Consider the following 15,348-nt stretch of genomic DNA (forward strand, 5'->3'; position numbering starts at 1 on the left):
TTGTATACTCTGGAATACATTTTGGAGTGCAAAATGCAGGTTTGAGGCATCACTCCAATTTAAGCTAAAAGTAAAAATCTTCCAGTGTGCATCCAGCCTTCACAGGGAGACAACATTCAAGGCGTAGAATATATCTAAAAAGGAAATACTGTACAATAGTCACATCACATCCCAGCAGAGAGGACAGAGAGATAGAGAAGGAAAAAGTGGCGTTTTTTTTAACATCTGATTTTCTTTTTTAACATATCATTTTTTCTTTTCTCTTTGTACAAGCATGTAAAGTTCACAGTCTCGCTGAAGCGAACACACACACATGAAAATCACCAGTGTGTCTGTCGCTTTTTTTCTCTTCTGTACAGGTTGTGTGTGTGTGTTGTCATAGGCACACACGTAGATGCACACTCAAATGTGTAAGCATGCCCTCTCTTATTCACACAGAATCACATGCACACACTCTCAAACACACACACACACACACACACACACACACACACACACACACACACACACACACACACACACACACACACACACACACAGGCACACATGCTCACAGGTCGGGTTTGGGTCAACACAAAGCTGTCTGGCACTTTGTGTTGACCCGAGTGTCGCGTTGAGAGTGACAGTCAGCGTCAACGGCGAATCAGAAAAAAGGACTTCAGCCAACAGCCAATCAGAAGGAGCTGAGCGCCTCCAGAGCCACTTCATAGCAGAACTTATACTGCTCCTGTTGAGGGGACAGAACGGAAAGGTAAGGTCGTCTGCTGATTTATATCTTTGTTAGTGTTAAACATGGGCAACCAAAGATTAGAAACAAATTATTAAGTTCAAAACATATTAAATATGGTTTTAACATCCTAAATATGAATTTCTCCCGGCATGATATTTGAAACAGTACTTCAGAATCAGAAATCCATTATTCCTTCCACAGCGGTATAATTTACATTGGTGGCAGTAAAGGTGGAGTACCGTGGAGATAAAATATTAGACTATTCAATGAAATATAAGGCAAGCACATACTAACTAAATTAAAATCAAATAAGTACACATCCAAGGTAGAAAAGATAAGTAACAGCATAATCTAAGTAAGAGAATAGTTATAAAAGTAGTAAATTGTAAAAAGTATATACTGCACGGTGTTATTTTATGTCATATTATTCAGCTTCAATTCATATGTTTTCATAAAAATAAAATATAAACAAACAGTTGAATTGAGAAAAGCAGACTTATGAAACTTCCATACGCCTTCAGTTTCCATATCAGATAGAGTATGTTAATTGTCGGATGTGCCATGAGAGGATCTAACAATACCAAATAACAACTTCATATCCTTACATGAATCACCTCACTAAGGATGCATTGCTCCTGCATTGATATTGAATATTGACTTCATTACTGTAGATGTCCAGTAGATATAAAATCTGGCGCATGGACATGCATGTATGGACATAAAAGGGTCAGTCAGTCAGTTTGATATAAAAACAAGCAAAAAATAAACACAGTTTAAGATTTTATGTCCAAACGTGTTTTGCTCAAAGAACACAAGCAGTATGGGTAAAACTAAAAAGGAAAATATGCCTTTTTGTATGTCTTAATAATAATTAGAGACGTATGCTAGGTTTTAATTGTATGAGAATGTGTTGTGTTGTGTTGTGAAAATAAATACTCAATTGAATAGAAATCTTCAATATTCAAGAGTTTGTCTTCATTTTATGATTATCAGTTTAAATTTGGATCATCATCTCCTTATAAAGTGTGTGTGTGTGTGTGTGTGTGTGTGTGTGTGTGTGTGTGTGTGTGTGTGTGTGTGTGTGTGTGTGTGTGTGTGTGTGTGTGTGTGTTTGTGTGTTGTGAGTCCACACCATAGTCTCCACCATATTGGTCTTGTTGTTCCTCAGTGTTTTGACGGTGTGGAAAACATCCACAATGTTCTGCTGCTGGATCATCTCGTTGATGCTGCAGATGGCACAAAACGTTCCGGAACGCCCTCCGCCCGTACTGCAGAAGAGGAGGAGACGGGGGGGAAAGGTAAGAGTTAGAAGGGAGACATAATGTCATCATCAAACAACAACACTTTTATTCTGGAAAACTATGTATACACACCAAAATCATAATGCTATTACTGTAAGGCCATCATTAAAAAAGGTGAAACACTAAAAGGGAGCACGAAAGTTGAAGGGAAGACGGAAAAGGTAAAGAGAGAATGTAAAAAATGCCTTCAGTCCTTTCAAAGCAGCATGTGCTGGAGTCAGAAATGTTCACTGCCTTCTTTTACAGAACAGCAGGGCTTGCTACTTGCCTCTTATCACCCTGGGAGACCTGCTGTTTAAAATGTGTTTATCAAGAACTGTTATGCTTCTATCACTTCAGTTTCCCTTTCCTCAGATTTATTCCCCGGCCTCTGCTGAGCTGCGGCTGCTGTGTTCAGGTTAATTGTGTCAACATTTCAAAAACCCTCCTAAAACCTTTGAACCCTAAATAAAAAAACATCAAAGGGTTATTATAAGACATAATTAACACGTTATTAAAAGGATAATATTTGAAATCCAACATGTTCAGAATTAAATTGAGTTCTGTACCATATGCAAAGCTGTGGAAGGGATAGGCGCCACATGAGAACTTTTTTGGGGATCTGTCCAATAGATCCAAGTTTTTGTATAGATTAAAGTCTAAAATTTTCACAAAATCGACAAATTCTGATAAATCTGAATCCTGACTTTAATCTCAGAATGCTGGCTTTATTCTAAGAATTTTTACTTCGATCTCACAAGTCTGGCTTTATTATCAGAATCCTGACTTTAATCTCAAAAACAAAAGGCAGCTATTGAATACTCTGAGAGAGAACTGCATACATGTTTTATTGTTTGCCCAAGTTGTTTATGAAATGCTTGAAACTGCATAACAAATGCAAACTACTACTTGCACAATATTTCACTTGTTGTCCTCTATCTGAAATACATATTATACACACAGACTGATTGCTGAGTTAAGTGTGTTGCTCCTTACAATTTTCTACTCGCTATGATTGGCTTGAAAATGAGACATGGGCTCAGGATGAAAGACCCGTCAAACTCCCGCCTCCCAGGAACAGTGAAGGGCGGAAAAAAATAATCAATTTTCACCAACTACTGATTGAACCATCATGTTTCTCCTTATCTGTGGTATTACTGAGTCTGTGAAATCAATATGTGGGGCTGATTAGCCAGTGTGGCGTCTTTAGCCACAGGCTAGAAAAGCCTGCATCCCCTTCACTAACATGAACTGGGGTCATAGCAGAGAAGTGGGAAGGGCCAAATACCTTTGCTTTTATTTACTTTACAGTATTTTAATTCCAGATTATTTTTTTCAGAACTCCATCGTACACTACAACTGGGTTGAAGATGTTTAATACCCTTTTCAAATCTTGATCAATTTGCAATTTTTTTTTAAAATGCTCACCAAGTGATACAAATGATAACATTTGTGAAAAGCCAACATGAGATGAAAAAATGGACAAGAAGTGAACATTGGGAACCTAACGTGCAAATAAAACTGTCACTGCAAAAAAGTGTGATGTTGACTGATAGATTGAAGTAATTTGACTGCATTTGTCAACTTAATTTGGAGTATTTTAGACTTCATGCAGAAGATGATAATCCTAGTAATCAAGTGTTCTTGTTTAAAATTAGCTGCAGTGATGCAAACAAAAGGTATTTCTTCTGCATGTATATACAGTCCTGCTGTATGTATATACATGTATATATATATATATATATATATATATATATATAGTGTGCATTTACTGGCTAGGTGGCCCACCCAATGTAGAAAAAATTATAATAATAATCACCCCAGACTTTGCAGTCCCACCTGGCTCCAGCCGAATTCCTTTAATATTCATACTGAATAAATCATTGAGGAACTGAGAGTTGGAGTGGACGCCATCACAGAATCTATCTACCCCTTTCGCATTAGTAATACCAGACTTTTAATTTGAAATGATTAATGATGATGTATACACTTTAAGCAATAAGCCCCTGAAATCAATAGCTATGAGTATTGATTTACTCTCTGGGTCAAAGATGTTATGCATCAGGATCACTATTGAAGTTCCATTAAGACACAAGGGATTTGACCATTGATTCTGTATGTAAACATTCATGGTTGAGTTAAGATGCACCAGTTATTTGTTTTCTTACTTTACTTTATGTGACCTAAGCTATAAGCTATACAGACACAAACTGCATATTTAGGAATGACATTTTTCTAGCTGTTCTTTGACACTGTGTGTCTCTACTGTGACATGTCTCCATGCTTTAATGTTCAAAAAGCTCTTTATTTTTCTCATACTGCTTTTCACCCTCTGTCTGCAACCATGTCCCACCCCTTAGCAAATCCCGTACAATGTGTTGGATCACTAGCCAATAGAAGCACAATTATTACATAGTGATGCAACTATGTTACGGAAGTAAACAAAATAAGTCCAATTGAGGGAGACAAACTCCCTCTGTAGGGAACTCTGGGATGTTAGCCTTTGCAGACCATTTACATGCACAGAAACCTATAACAGACGCCAGGAAAGGGAAAACCCAAAACAGCATAATAGGGCCTCTTTAAACTCTCTCTTTCAGACAGAGATAAATGACACACTGAAATAACAAGAAAATCTCCCAGCAGCTTGAAAATACAAATCAATGCCAATGCTGATTGGCCCAATGAGCTAGGACAGAGGAAACTGATTGGATCAGCACCAGTGATGCGCCTGAGGCAATATTTGGAATGTGTGGGCTTGGGAGTAAGTGTGAGTGTTTTATTGTAAGTGAAGCCTGTGATGTGTGTGAAGTGAACATTGGTTTTGTCTTACTGTAAAATGTGTTTGTGTGTTATTTTATAGAATGTGTATTTCATCATTTTGAAGCGTATATCAACATATTTCAACTTTCTATGACTTTTACACACACAAACACACACACATACACACACACACACACACACACACACACAAAAATAAGGGTATATTTGTCTCTCTACAATTTAGTGTTGATCAATAATCGCAGTCTTTCTTTCACCTGCTTCCTCTTATTATATTACAAGTTATGGATTATGTGTATCCATGTGTGTGTGTGTGTGTGTGTGTGTTGAACTTACAGGCAATGCACCACCGTCCTGCCATCTCCTCCGTCATACTGCTCCTGCCACTTTGCCAACCTTCTCACCAATTGGAGGATGGAGCGTTTGGAGAGTGGTGTGTCCCTGTAGGCTGGCCAGCCAATGAACTGAAAGTGCTGCACCAGGCGGTAACCGTCCTGAGGCTGGAGAGAGAGGTGTGAAGATTAAAGATTACGATTCTAGCTGTGATACCCCCAACTCCCGATGTGTTGGCACACACAGTTGTGCGCCAATTAGTTCTTCCTTCTGCACAAAAAGACCATTTCAAAAGAACAACGTCTACACTAGACAAAGAAGACATCTTATGATGTGTAATTCAATTTTATGGCAGACAAAATGTTTTCAGCTGTCTGGCCTCGAGGTGGTTGGCATCCACCACCCAAAAAAATAAAACCTGCCATCACTGTCAGACTGATTTACCGGTAGGCTCGCAACATTTACACACTCAAACAGATACAGCTGTATCAGTTTCCTCTACTTCCTTCCCTCTCTACCTTTATCCCTTTACTTCCTCTTACTTGTCTGTTTCTACGTCTCACTTTCGAATCAACTCCTACTTTTGTTTCACTTTACTCACTATCCCTTCACCCAATTTCCTCCTTTTTCGCATTCACTCACTACTTTTCCCTTCCTTCATGACTGTTTTCCCTTCTTCATATATTTCCCTCTCTCAAACCTTTTTGCCGTCCTGCTCTCTCTCTCACTCTCCTTGCTCATTTGATGGCTTAGTGATTGGGGGTACAGACTCGGCTAGGTGGGAGCTGCTCTTGCTGTGTGAGATGTGCTGTTGTGGCGATGATATGAGCCATTTCACGCTACACTGGTGATGTGTTTGAGAGGGGGAGAGAGTGAGAGAGGGAATATAGAGGAGAGTAGGGTATTGGGGAGTTCACTAAGCGCTATAGGAGCTTGCAGATGATATGGCACTGCGAGTTGTACCGTCATGGATGGATGAGGAAATGAGATGAGAAGGGAGTAACAAGAGGAGGAAAGAGGGCAGAAAGAGAAGGGAAAGGGAAGCTGAGAGGGGAAGTGAGGGAAGGGAAAGCATAGGTGAGAAAAGACAAGAGGAGGAACCAGGAGACAAGAGGAGAGGACAGTTTATTTGAAATGTTCTGTTGTTATTGCACCACCTCCTACCGCACTGCCATTTTCTCTAGAGTTCCCCCTAAACTAAGACTCCTGCTACAGTGTGTTCGTGTTGTGGCATCATCTAGCCGACTGATCAGGGGGAAGTAAAGGTCACACAAAATGAAAAATGCCTTTTATGTGTTGTTATATTTTGTTCCTGGGTGTATCACTCCACTATCTATTGTTATATGTCAAACATAGGTCAAGAAATACATCATTTTAAGGACTTTTATCTGAAGCATAGGCAGTTTAAGACAGAAAGTAAGGGAGGACACGAGAGAGGGTTAGAGCTAACCGCAGGCATCGTCTAAAGCTGGTTGCAGGTACAGGCAGGTCTTTTTCCCAAAATGCAATCAAGAATACATTCCTTGTATAATTAATTCAGAACATGTTCCAGGATCGATTGAGGACCTCTTAAGACAAAGACAGCAATCAAAAGATTTCAGATTCTTGTTAATTTATTCTTCATTTCTGATGTTAGACATGGCAAAAAAAGGTGTGCTAAGTCAATGTTTAAGCCTGCTGCTGGATTAGGGGTTAGGGTTAGGGGTAGGGGTTAGGGGTAGGTTCAGTAAAGGCTACCAGAGGGGGGTTAGGGTTAATGCCAAAATAGTCTGTTTTTAACTGTAAAGACTTGGAGTGTGCTAGTACCCTGGCCATGTTGCAGATCCTGAAGATTCGGTTGATGATGTCTTCATCAATGTCTGCCGATATGAATTCCACTTGAATGGGACCGTAGCAACATGAACTCTTTTCTGGCCAGTACTGCATACATAACTATAGAAGACAGAGAGAGAAAGAGAACAAATTGTAAAGAGAAAAATTTAGAAAGAAATGAACATTCACCAGGTTTAACAGGTTTATTCAATTATTTTTCCTTTGAAAAAACAATTACAGCACAAGTAATAATTGGAAAGACGTTTTCAGGAAACCTTGTATGACTTCACATCATTGATTTTGAAGATGAATACCTCTGCGGAAGGATGATAACATTATTTATACATCCACACAAAGGACTGACAAATTAGTCCTCTCTGTTTGGAATCAGATATTCTATGCAGAATAAAAATTGGATGAAGCAGATTTGCTGGAAAAGAACACCTGAACAGTTTGACGGTAATTCAGACTAACTTTTCACCTCCACCCCAGAATGCAATGCCTTGGTTTTCTTTTATGATTTAACAAGGTTTAACATACTTGTATTAAGTTTAAAATCCAAAACCAATTTACAATCAACACGGGGGGGATAAGGTTACTCAATCTGTGTTAGATTACAAGATAGTTAGAATATGCAAATAGCTGCTCAATGTAATCAAGATGAATAACAATACTTTGTAAAGGTATTCTTTATTTATAAGTTTTGGTGAATCTTTGTGAAATCTAAGGACATTTCTAAAAAATGGTTATTTGATTTTAATTGTTTTGATACAACATTGAATCCTTCTTAGTTGGCAGAGTATAATTCCAAGGACCTCAAATACAATTCCAATTCATAAAAATAATCTTGGGGTGAATTGATCAGGCCGCCATGATACAGTCAATACATCAGCTCTTGGCTGTATGGTCTTCTCTGAAACTAAATCAATCAAATGCCTGAACAAACGGACAGGAAAAGGCTTACAAGAGTATCTGTGCGTGTGTGTTTGTGTGTTTCTACCTGCGCTGCGTCCATCTCATTGAGCATTACGATGGATGAGCAATTGTAGTCGAACACCAGCCTCCAGAAGTCGCCCATGGTGTTTGGCAAAGGATGCTGGGTAACAATGAAGGCCGCTGGCTGTTTGTGGCTCTGCATTGATGAGAATGAACACCAATGAATAACAACAGCCAGCAATGCTGATAGATCTCTGCAGCAGTAAGATAGAAACTGTATGATTATGAAGGACACACACATCTGAAAACGTACACTTACGTCCATTAACGCCGCGTTGATGTAATTGGAGCTCTCTCCGTCCACAGATATGAGGAAAGGCAGGCATCGGTCTGCTGATAGAACGTCCATACTGCGGTTCTTGTCGTGGTTTCTGGGTAGCAAACCAACACTGCAGTCCTCTGGACGCACTCTGGGGGTCACTATGTTCAGAGTCTGATGGACAGAAAACATTTTGATTAGCCCTACTTTAACATCTCAATTCTAAAAACATAGCATGCTCATTGAAAAACACAACACGGCAAACAGTTCAAGCAAAAGTACTAATCAGATAGTGAGGATAAAGATGCACAGTTAGAATATAGAGAGTCACTTTATCGATACAAAAGGTGTTCGCCAAAATGTAAGTACTAATTTGTGATTTACATAATGAGTAGCACTGAATGTGTTTTACGTCCACACGGCAAACTTAAGATTGACCACTACGTGTTGAGGTTTTCTTGGATCCACCAGCGCCTACTACTACAACAACACGGCTTTGGATTTTAACAACAAATCCAACAGAGACTTAAATGGAGGAAGAAGACTACTAGGAGGAAGTCATTTTTGGACCAAATCGATTCATGAACAAGCCACGATTCAAAGCTGGCATTGCTGCTACTGACAGAAACACTAGGCTCATCCCCTTGATGGTTGTTGAAGATTTCAAGTGGTCAACAATGGATGATTTGACTCATTGACTCTACAGGGATTATTCCCCAAGATACCATTACGAATTCTTAAAACTGTACTTGTTTGCCCTGCTGACAACCAGCTCAATACCAATGTGACAAAACAACTACATTTTGGCAACATTAACTTTGAGGTCTCCAATGAATTCATCTAAGTCCATTCCTTACAAACAACCAAAACCAGAGTGTGAGTGAATGTGTTTTCTTACCTGGAACTCATCTTTGATCTGGCTGGAGTTGGTCTGTGGGTCCAGTCTGCTGATGTTGTAGTAAATGGCTCTGAACTCACACACTGGTATGGCTGTGTTCCCACATAGACACGCCTCCAAGATGGCATCGTGAACAAACACGTACTGCTCCTGCAACAAGAGTGAAAGCAGTTTGAATGCAGAAATGCTTGAGTTATTTTTTCTTAAAAGGAAACCGATGGATAACTGGCCTTTTGGAGACAGAGGATTGACTGTCATTTCTCAGAATGACTCAGTATTGACACCTTGGGGATAAAAGAAGCTGCATTTGGTTCCTTTTCAAGGATCCGACACACTCAGACATTCCACCGTTTTTGTTTGCTTTGTTTGTGGCTGTGTGTGTGAATTCATTGCTTGTGTAATTATGCTCTCTCGGCAGCCTGGAAGTGAATTAAAAGGGAAAAGTGCCCTGCAGTGTTTCTGTGCTTTGGATCAAGTGTGCTCTTTGTGCTCCAACTAGCTCGCTGATAAAAGCATCAGCAACAGTGAGCTCAGCCCCTGTGCATGTTAAATACCTCTATCCCTCACGCTATCTTTCCATTTCATCTAGATTTTGTTCACTTTTAAGTAATTTTTTTCCCATTTTTTCTCTTATTTTCTCTCACACTTGTGTTTGGCTGTCTCTCGCTTTTTCAATTTGCTTTTTTTGCCTCACCCATCGGTCTCTCGCTCTGTCAAATGTTAATTGTTGCCCTTGGAGTGGGGAGGAGAGTTTAAAAGTATCATGAAATGTGCTCTCCTGGCCATTACCTACTCTAGTGTCACGCACGCACGCACGCACGCACGCACGCACGCACACACACACACACACACACACACACACACACACACACACACACACACACAAAATCGTCTTTCCCCTGTGCCTTTTAAAAGATTAATTGCTTAGTGTTGTGTGGAGCAGGATTATAATAGCCTCAAGCGGCTTCAACACTGACATGAATTGCTCCCACACATATTCAAAAGGCAGCACATGATGCATTTAGCTTGGTTTATACCACACACATACACACAGTGTCATGTAAAAACACTCAAAGTGATGCCCTGGATAACGTTTCTTAACCTAGTACGTTTAAAACCAAGTGAGAAGTCAATTTCAGTCGTGGAATCTGAGCTGTCACTTTTGAAATGAGGTTGTTTTTTCATTCCTGTCCAAGTTGACTTTTTGGATGTGCACGGTTTTCATCAGTCGTACAAATGGAAATCAGAGGCGGGATGGATTAGGTCGGCTAAAGGTGGATTAAAGTTGAAATTAAGGCTTCTGTTCCAAATGAAACACCTAACATTTGAAGATGCACACTATTTAACAACTGATTCCTAGTACGAAATTGGAACAATTTATTACGCCGTGTAAACGAGAGTAAGTAACACTAAAGCCTCGGCTCATAGAGAGGGAGAACTTTTTAGGGAATAGACACTCTTATTACAACTCAAATGTAAAAACATCCTGAAAACGTAAAGTACATTTAAATGTGTGTGTGAGTGTTTGCACGTGCAAGTGTCATCTATAATTCAGGGAATGTTTAATATTAAAAGGCTGATTGAGATGGATGATATAAGACCACATATAAGTACTCTGTCTGTCTCTCATGTGCATCTCATACTTCACTTCCACTGGCAAACAGACAGCTGGATGGATGGGTGTGTCTGTATATCTAGGTGTATGAGAGATATGGACAATGTAAACATTGATTAGGTTTCAAATTTGGAACAAAAGCATATCGCTGTACAATTATGCTCCCAGTCAATATTCTTTATCTTCTGATGACTTGGATTGTGGAGGACCCCAAATTGCTCCTGTGGGGATTGCCCACAGTATTGAGTGTATGTTGTGACATGTAAAGTAATGACTTCTTGCTAATTGAAGTGCATGTGTCCGTATTCCTGAAAAATGCATAACCTTTCCTTCTGAGCAGTGGACTTTATGTAAACCTTTTTAATGTTTGACGATGCACACCAACCTCTGTCTGCACCATGTTGACTCGTTGTGATCTCAGCTCTCGGATGCAGTTGAAGATGTCTACCACGCCTTCATTCTCTGCCATGTCCAGCATGATGTCAACTGCAATGAAACAGCCTGTCCTCCCTGCACCGGCACTTCAGAGATGAAAAAACAACCAGGTTATTACCAGTGTTGGGTGTAACGCGTTACAAAAGTAACAGAGTTACAGTAATGTATTACTTTTTGCTGTAACGCAGTAATATAACGCATTACTTCTGAAATTTGGGTAATATAATACCCATTACAATTCTCAGTAACACAGTTACAACACATTTTAACCCAAAATGATGTGGTGTTTTGTTTCTAAGAATTCAGAAACATCGGAAGACATTCCGACACCAGAGAAACAATTGTGCAGGTAGAATAGTAACTCAGTAAGCCTGTTTACTATTGGTTAAGAAGGCTGCAGAAACAGATTTGCGAGAGCTGCAGGCTCACAATGCAGAGCTGCAGGCTCAGAGAAAAGAAAAGAAAAACACACGAGTGCACGCAGGCAGAAGGTAACACTCTCTGGGTCTGCTGTGCAGCTTGAACCCTGAGAAGTTAAGAGACTGGTGGCGGAGTGTTGAAGATCTGCAGTCCCTGTCCTCTGTGGAATCGCCGGCTTTTAGAATGTTTTACAGCATACTGCCATAGATAGCTTTAATTAATGAGCTGCAATAAACTACATTTTAGTATTTAAAGCCATACTTTAGCAGTTATTTTGGCGAAAGTAACTCAAAGTAACGCAAAAGTAGTGTAACACATTACAGTTCAGAGACAGTAATAATGTAATGTAAGTTATTACTTTAAAAAGACAGTAATAAGTTATATGTACTGTATTACATTTTGGAAGTAACTTGCCCATCACTGGTTATTACCAATCCATTAAATCACTTTTTTGTTTTTTGGTCTGAACCCTATATAAATATTGAAAGAGCATATATTAATATAATAATAATAATACTTCTCATCATATATTTTTACTCATCAATATAATATTAAAAGTAATACTTCTTACAATTATTATAACAGTAATTGCAATCATTATCATAATTATGATCATGATAATTATAATATGAATAACATGAATAATGATAATAATAATCACAATAACAATAATAATAATCACAATAACAATAATCACAATAACAATAATAATAATAATAATAATAATAATAATAATAATAATAATCACAATAACAATAACAATAATAATAATAATAATAATAATAATAATAATAACAATAACAACAATAATAATAATACTCATAATAATAATAATAATAATAATAATAATAATAATAAAATAAAAAAACATTGTATTGCATTATTCAAAAGAAGGTGACAAAGTGCTAAAAAAAATATAGAACAAAAAGGACATAACCATCAAAAATATTTAGAGTGTTTAAAAAAATGAATGGGCAGGTAAATAACAGCACATATCATAAATCAAAAAATCATTTCCGTCTATATAGACTTCTTTTTGCACTATATTTCTGGGACTTAAGTTTTTCCTTGCCATACCTATACAAATGAATAGTAAATATCACGGTTTGATATTATGTAAAATAAATTGGTACACACTACAATCATCAATCATCAGTAATTCTCTCATGGAGAAAAAAAGGATGGCTTTTGTGAGGCCTGAAATACACAGCAAGTTTTTAGCATGAGGGTGGAGTGTCTATCACTCTGTCTCACTCACACACTCACAGAAACATGGAGAGACGTTAATACCCCGTGTCAGGTGTTAAAGTGGCACATCCTGAACAGTAATGCCTTCAGGGAATACACGGATGGAGGGACAGAAGAACAGATGGAGGGATTGAACGAGCTAGCGAGAGACAGAGGGAGAGAGAGAGAGGGGAGAGCTCTGGATTGGGAGCAATAGAAGTGGTCGTCATAGGGGAGAGATCAAGGGGGGAAAGGATGGAGGGATGGAGAAGGAACTGAAGGGGTGAGGTATGAAAGGATGCAGAGAGGGAGGGGAGGAACCTATCTTTCACTTGACAGCTCCAGAGTGAGGGAGAAAGAGAGGGAAAGAAAGCAAGATGGAGGGAGAGAAAAGAAGAGAACGCCTCGGCAGATTACCTGTCAACCCCTGTGATTAATGTCGAGACCAGAATCCTGCTCGGCCTCTGTGTGCGCGCATGTGTGTATGTGTGTGTTTGAAGGCCTCGTGGCACAGGCCAATATTGTCAGAGTGCCCCCGGAAATTGGAAGTGACTGCCATAACTTCCTGCCTGTCTGTCCACATACTACAGCTGGTTCTTTTTTTGCCCTCCTCGTTTTCCTGTCCGCTGTTGTCTTCCATTAAGTGTGTATGTACACTTCTTTTACATCTAATAGCCTGTCTTTCTTTGTCCATGTCTCTTCTGTTAGAGGAGGAACTTAAGAGTGTGTGTGTTTTAATGAATTGTCAATGACACACATGTTGTAAGTATGTTTCTTTATTACTTTACTTTTAAAGAGGCCCTAGTCTGCTCATTTTCAGGTTCATATTGTATTTTTTGTCTCTACTGTGACATGTCTCCATGCTTTAATGTTCAAAAAGTTCTTTATTTTTCTCAAACTGCCTGTGTTGCATCACCTCTTTTCACCCTCTGTCTGAAACCAGAGCCCAGTCTGCTCTGGTTGGTTAGCTTTTTACAAAACAAGTCACAACAAATCACTGTCCCCATTCACAATATGTCTTACGAAAAGGCAATATTCAATATAGGCTCTACACAAATATACTATGCTTTGATAAGTTAAAATGTCTGTTGTGGTCAACCGCTTAGAGATGTCCCGCCTCCTTAGCCTACCACGTACAATGTGTTGGAGCACTAGCCATAAGAAGTGCAAGTGCTTCATAGTGATACCACTATGGATTTAAACACTACTTTATTGGATTATTTATGGTCCTTTTTTGTCTTTTTTTATATTGTATGTTGCATTGTTGAAGGAGCCTGGGATTTAATATTTTCATAACTCAATAACTAAATAGGGTATCATTGTCATGGTTTGTGTTACATTTTCAACATTAGTTTTATTTAACCGTCACACCCATTGTTCCATATATTGAACAAGTAATTTGATTTGCCTTGAGTCAGCCGTTCCTAAACTGGGGGTTGTTCAGTTTTTACCCTAATCGCTATAGGGAATAGATAAACCTGCCACAATGGTGGGAAACTTAAGAAAATCAGTTGGATGCTATGAATGATGTTACAATAACCATGTGGAAGATGCAGGCTGCAGTGTCAATCTTCATTCTACTTTAAAAGTCATGTTCCTTTTTGTATTTGTCTCTGTAAGATGTCACACATTAAAGCTGCACTTACTTATTAATTACAGACATGTTTTAAAGATTTCCATAGGAGTTGCATGCATGTCTAAGAATGTGTAATGTGAGTGCATGAACGTAGGGGGGCTTGCAAATGTTTTTACCTTTTTATCATGTCTATGTTTTATGTCATTAGATGTCTGATACATTTTTTTTTTCTGTTTCGTTTTTTATTATTTCTAGGTAATAGGGTAAGAGTATAACGCATCCTTCTCAATGTAATGTAACAGAAAGATAATAAGTCACATCTAAGCAGTTAAAATGACTTTATTGGTGAATGGAAATACAGGCTGAGAAAAGAAGTTAGTTGTAAGTTAGAAAGGGCTCAGCTGATGCCATTTGTGTTGCCATTGGCACAAACACGCATGACCTGTTTAACTCATGGTGTAAGTTAATGGAGCATTGTGAATAGGTGCAGTGACTGTATGAGGGCTTTTTGTCTATGAGACGCACTAACCAGAGTGGGTTAGGAGTTTATTCCCTCTGTGGCCACCCATTCGAAGCCATGCATTGTATTAAAGTCGACACTTAATGGAAAACATTCATTGTAAAATTCTCACGCCAATATGAGGCTCCTACTCCAAAAAGTTTTTCATAGCTTGTCAGAGTGCTGACCTTTTAAAGAACCTGTGCCTGCTGACAACCCGGCCCCAGAGTTGAACTGTTATGTCTCATAAAGAACAGAACATGGAGGTTAAATATACTGTTACCATGGGGATCTTAAAACTGTCACTGTTAATTTTTTTTCACCACCTTTATTCCTGGTAGATGGTGGTGGTGGTCGGTAAAGTGGGGTGGGAGGTGAACTTCTTCCTTCTTTTTTTTCTGTTGCCTGCTTTTTAAAGGTTATATCCATTGATATAATTTCTCCAGAGGGACATTGGTGTGTGAGTGTGTGTGAGAGAGAGAGAGAT

The 15,348-nt window shown here is 38.8% G+C and overlaps 1 protein-coding gene across 1 annotated transcript in view; it reads right to left on the minus strand.

Annotated features, from left to right (window-relative positions):
• Positions 1-673: 673 nt before the first annotated feature.
• The window catches only part of ptprt (protein tyrosine phosphatase receptor type T), a 293,754-nt gene continuing 279,079 nt past the window's right edge, over positions 674-15,348 (minus strand). The window contains exons 30-37 of the mRNA XM_063910759.1: positions 11,090-11,225; positions 9,090-9,239; positions 8,186-8,365; positions 7,937-8,068; positions 6,931-7,056; positions 5,128-5,291; positions 1,863-1,998; positions 674-727 (exon numbers count right to left, since the gene is read on the minus strand). Coding sequence (XP_063766829.1) covers positions 674-727; positions 1,863-1,998; positions 5,128-5,291; positions 6,931-7,056; positions 7,937-8,068; positions 8,186-8,365; positions 9,090-9,239; positions 11,090-11,225 — 1,078 coding nt within the window. The remainder of the gene's footprint in view (positions 728-1,862; positions 1,999-5,127; positions 5,292-6,930; positions 7,057-7,936; positions 8,069-8,185; positions 8,366-9,089; positions 9,240-11,089; positions 11,226-15,348) is intronic.

This window comes from Eleginops maclovinus, chromosome 20, assembly GCF_036324505.1.
Source record: "Eleginops maclovinus isolate JMC-PN-2008 ecotype Puerto Natales chromosome 20, JC_Emac_rtc_rv5, whole genome shotgun sequence".
Lineage (NCBI taxonomy): Eukaryota > Metazoa > Chordata > Actinopteri > Perciformes > Eleginopidae > Eleginops > Eleginops maclovinus.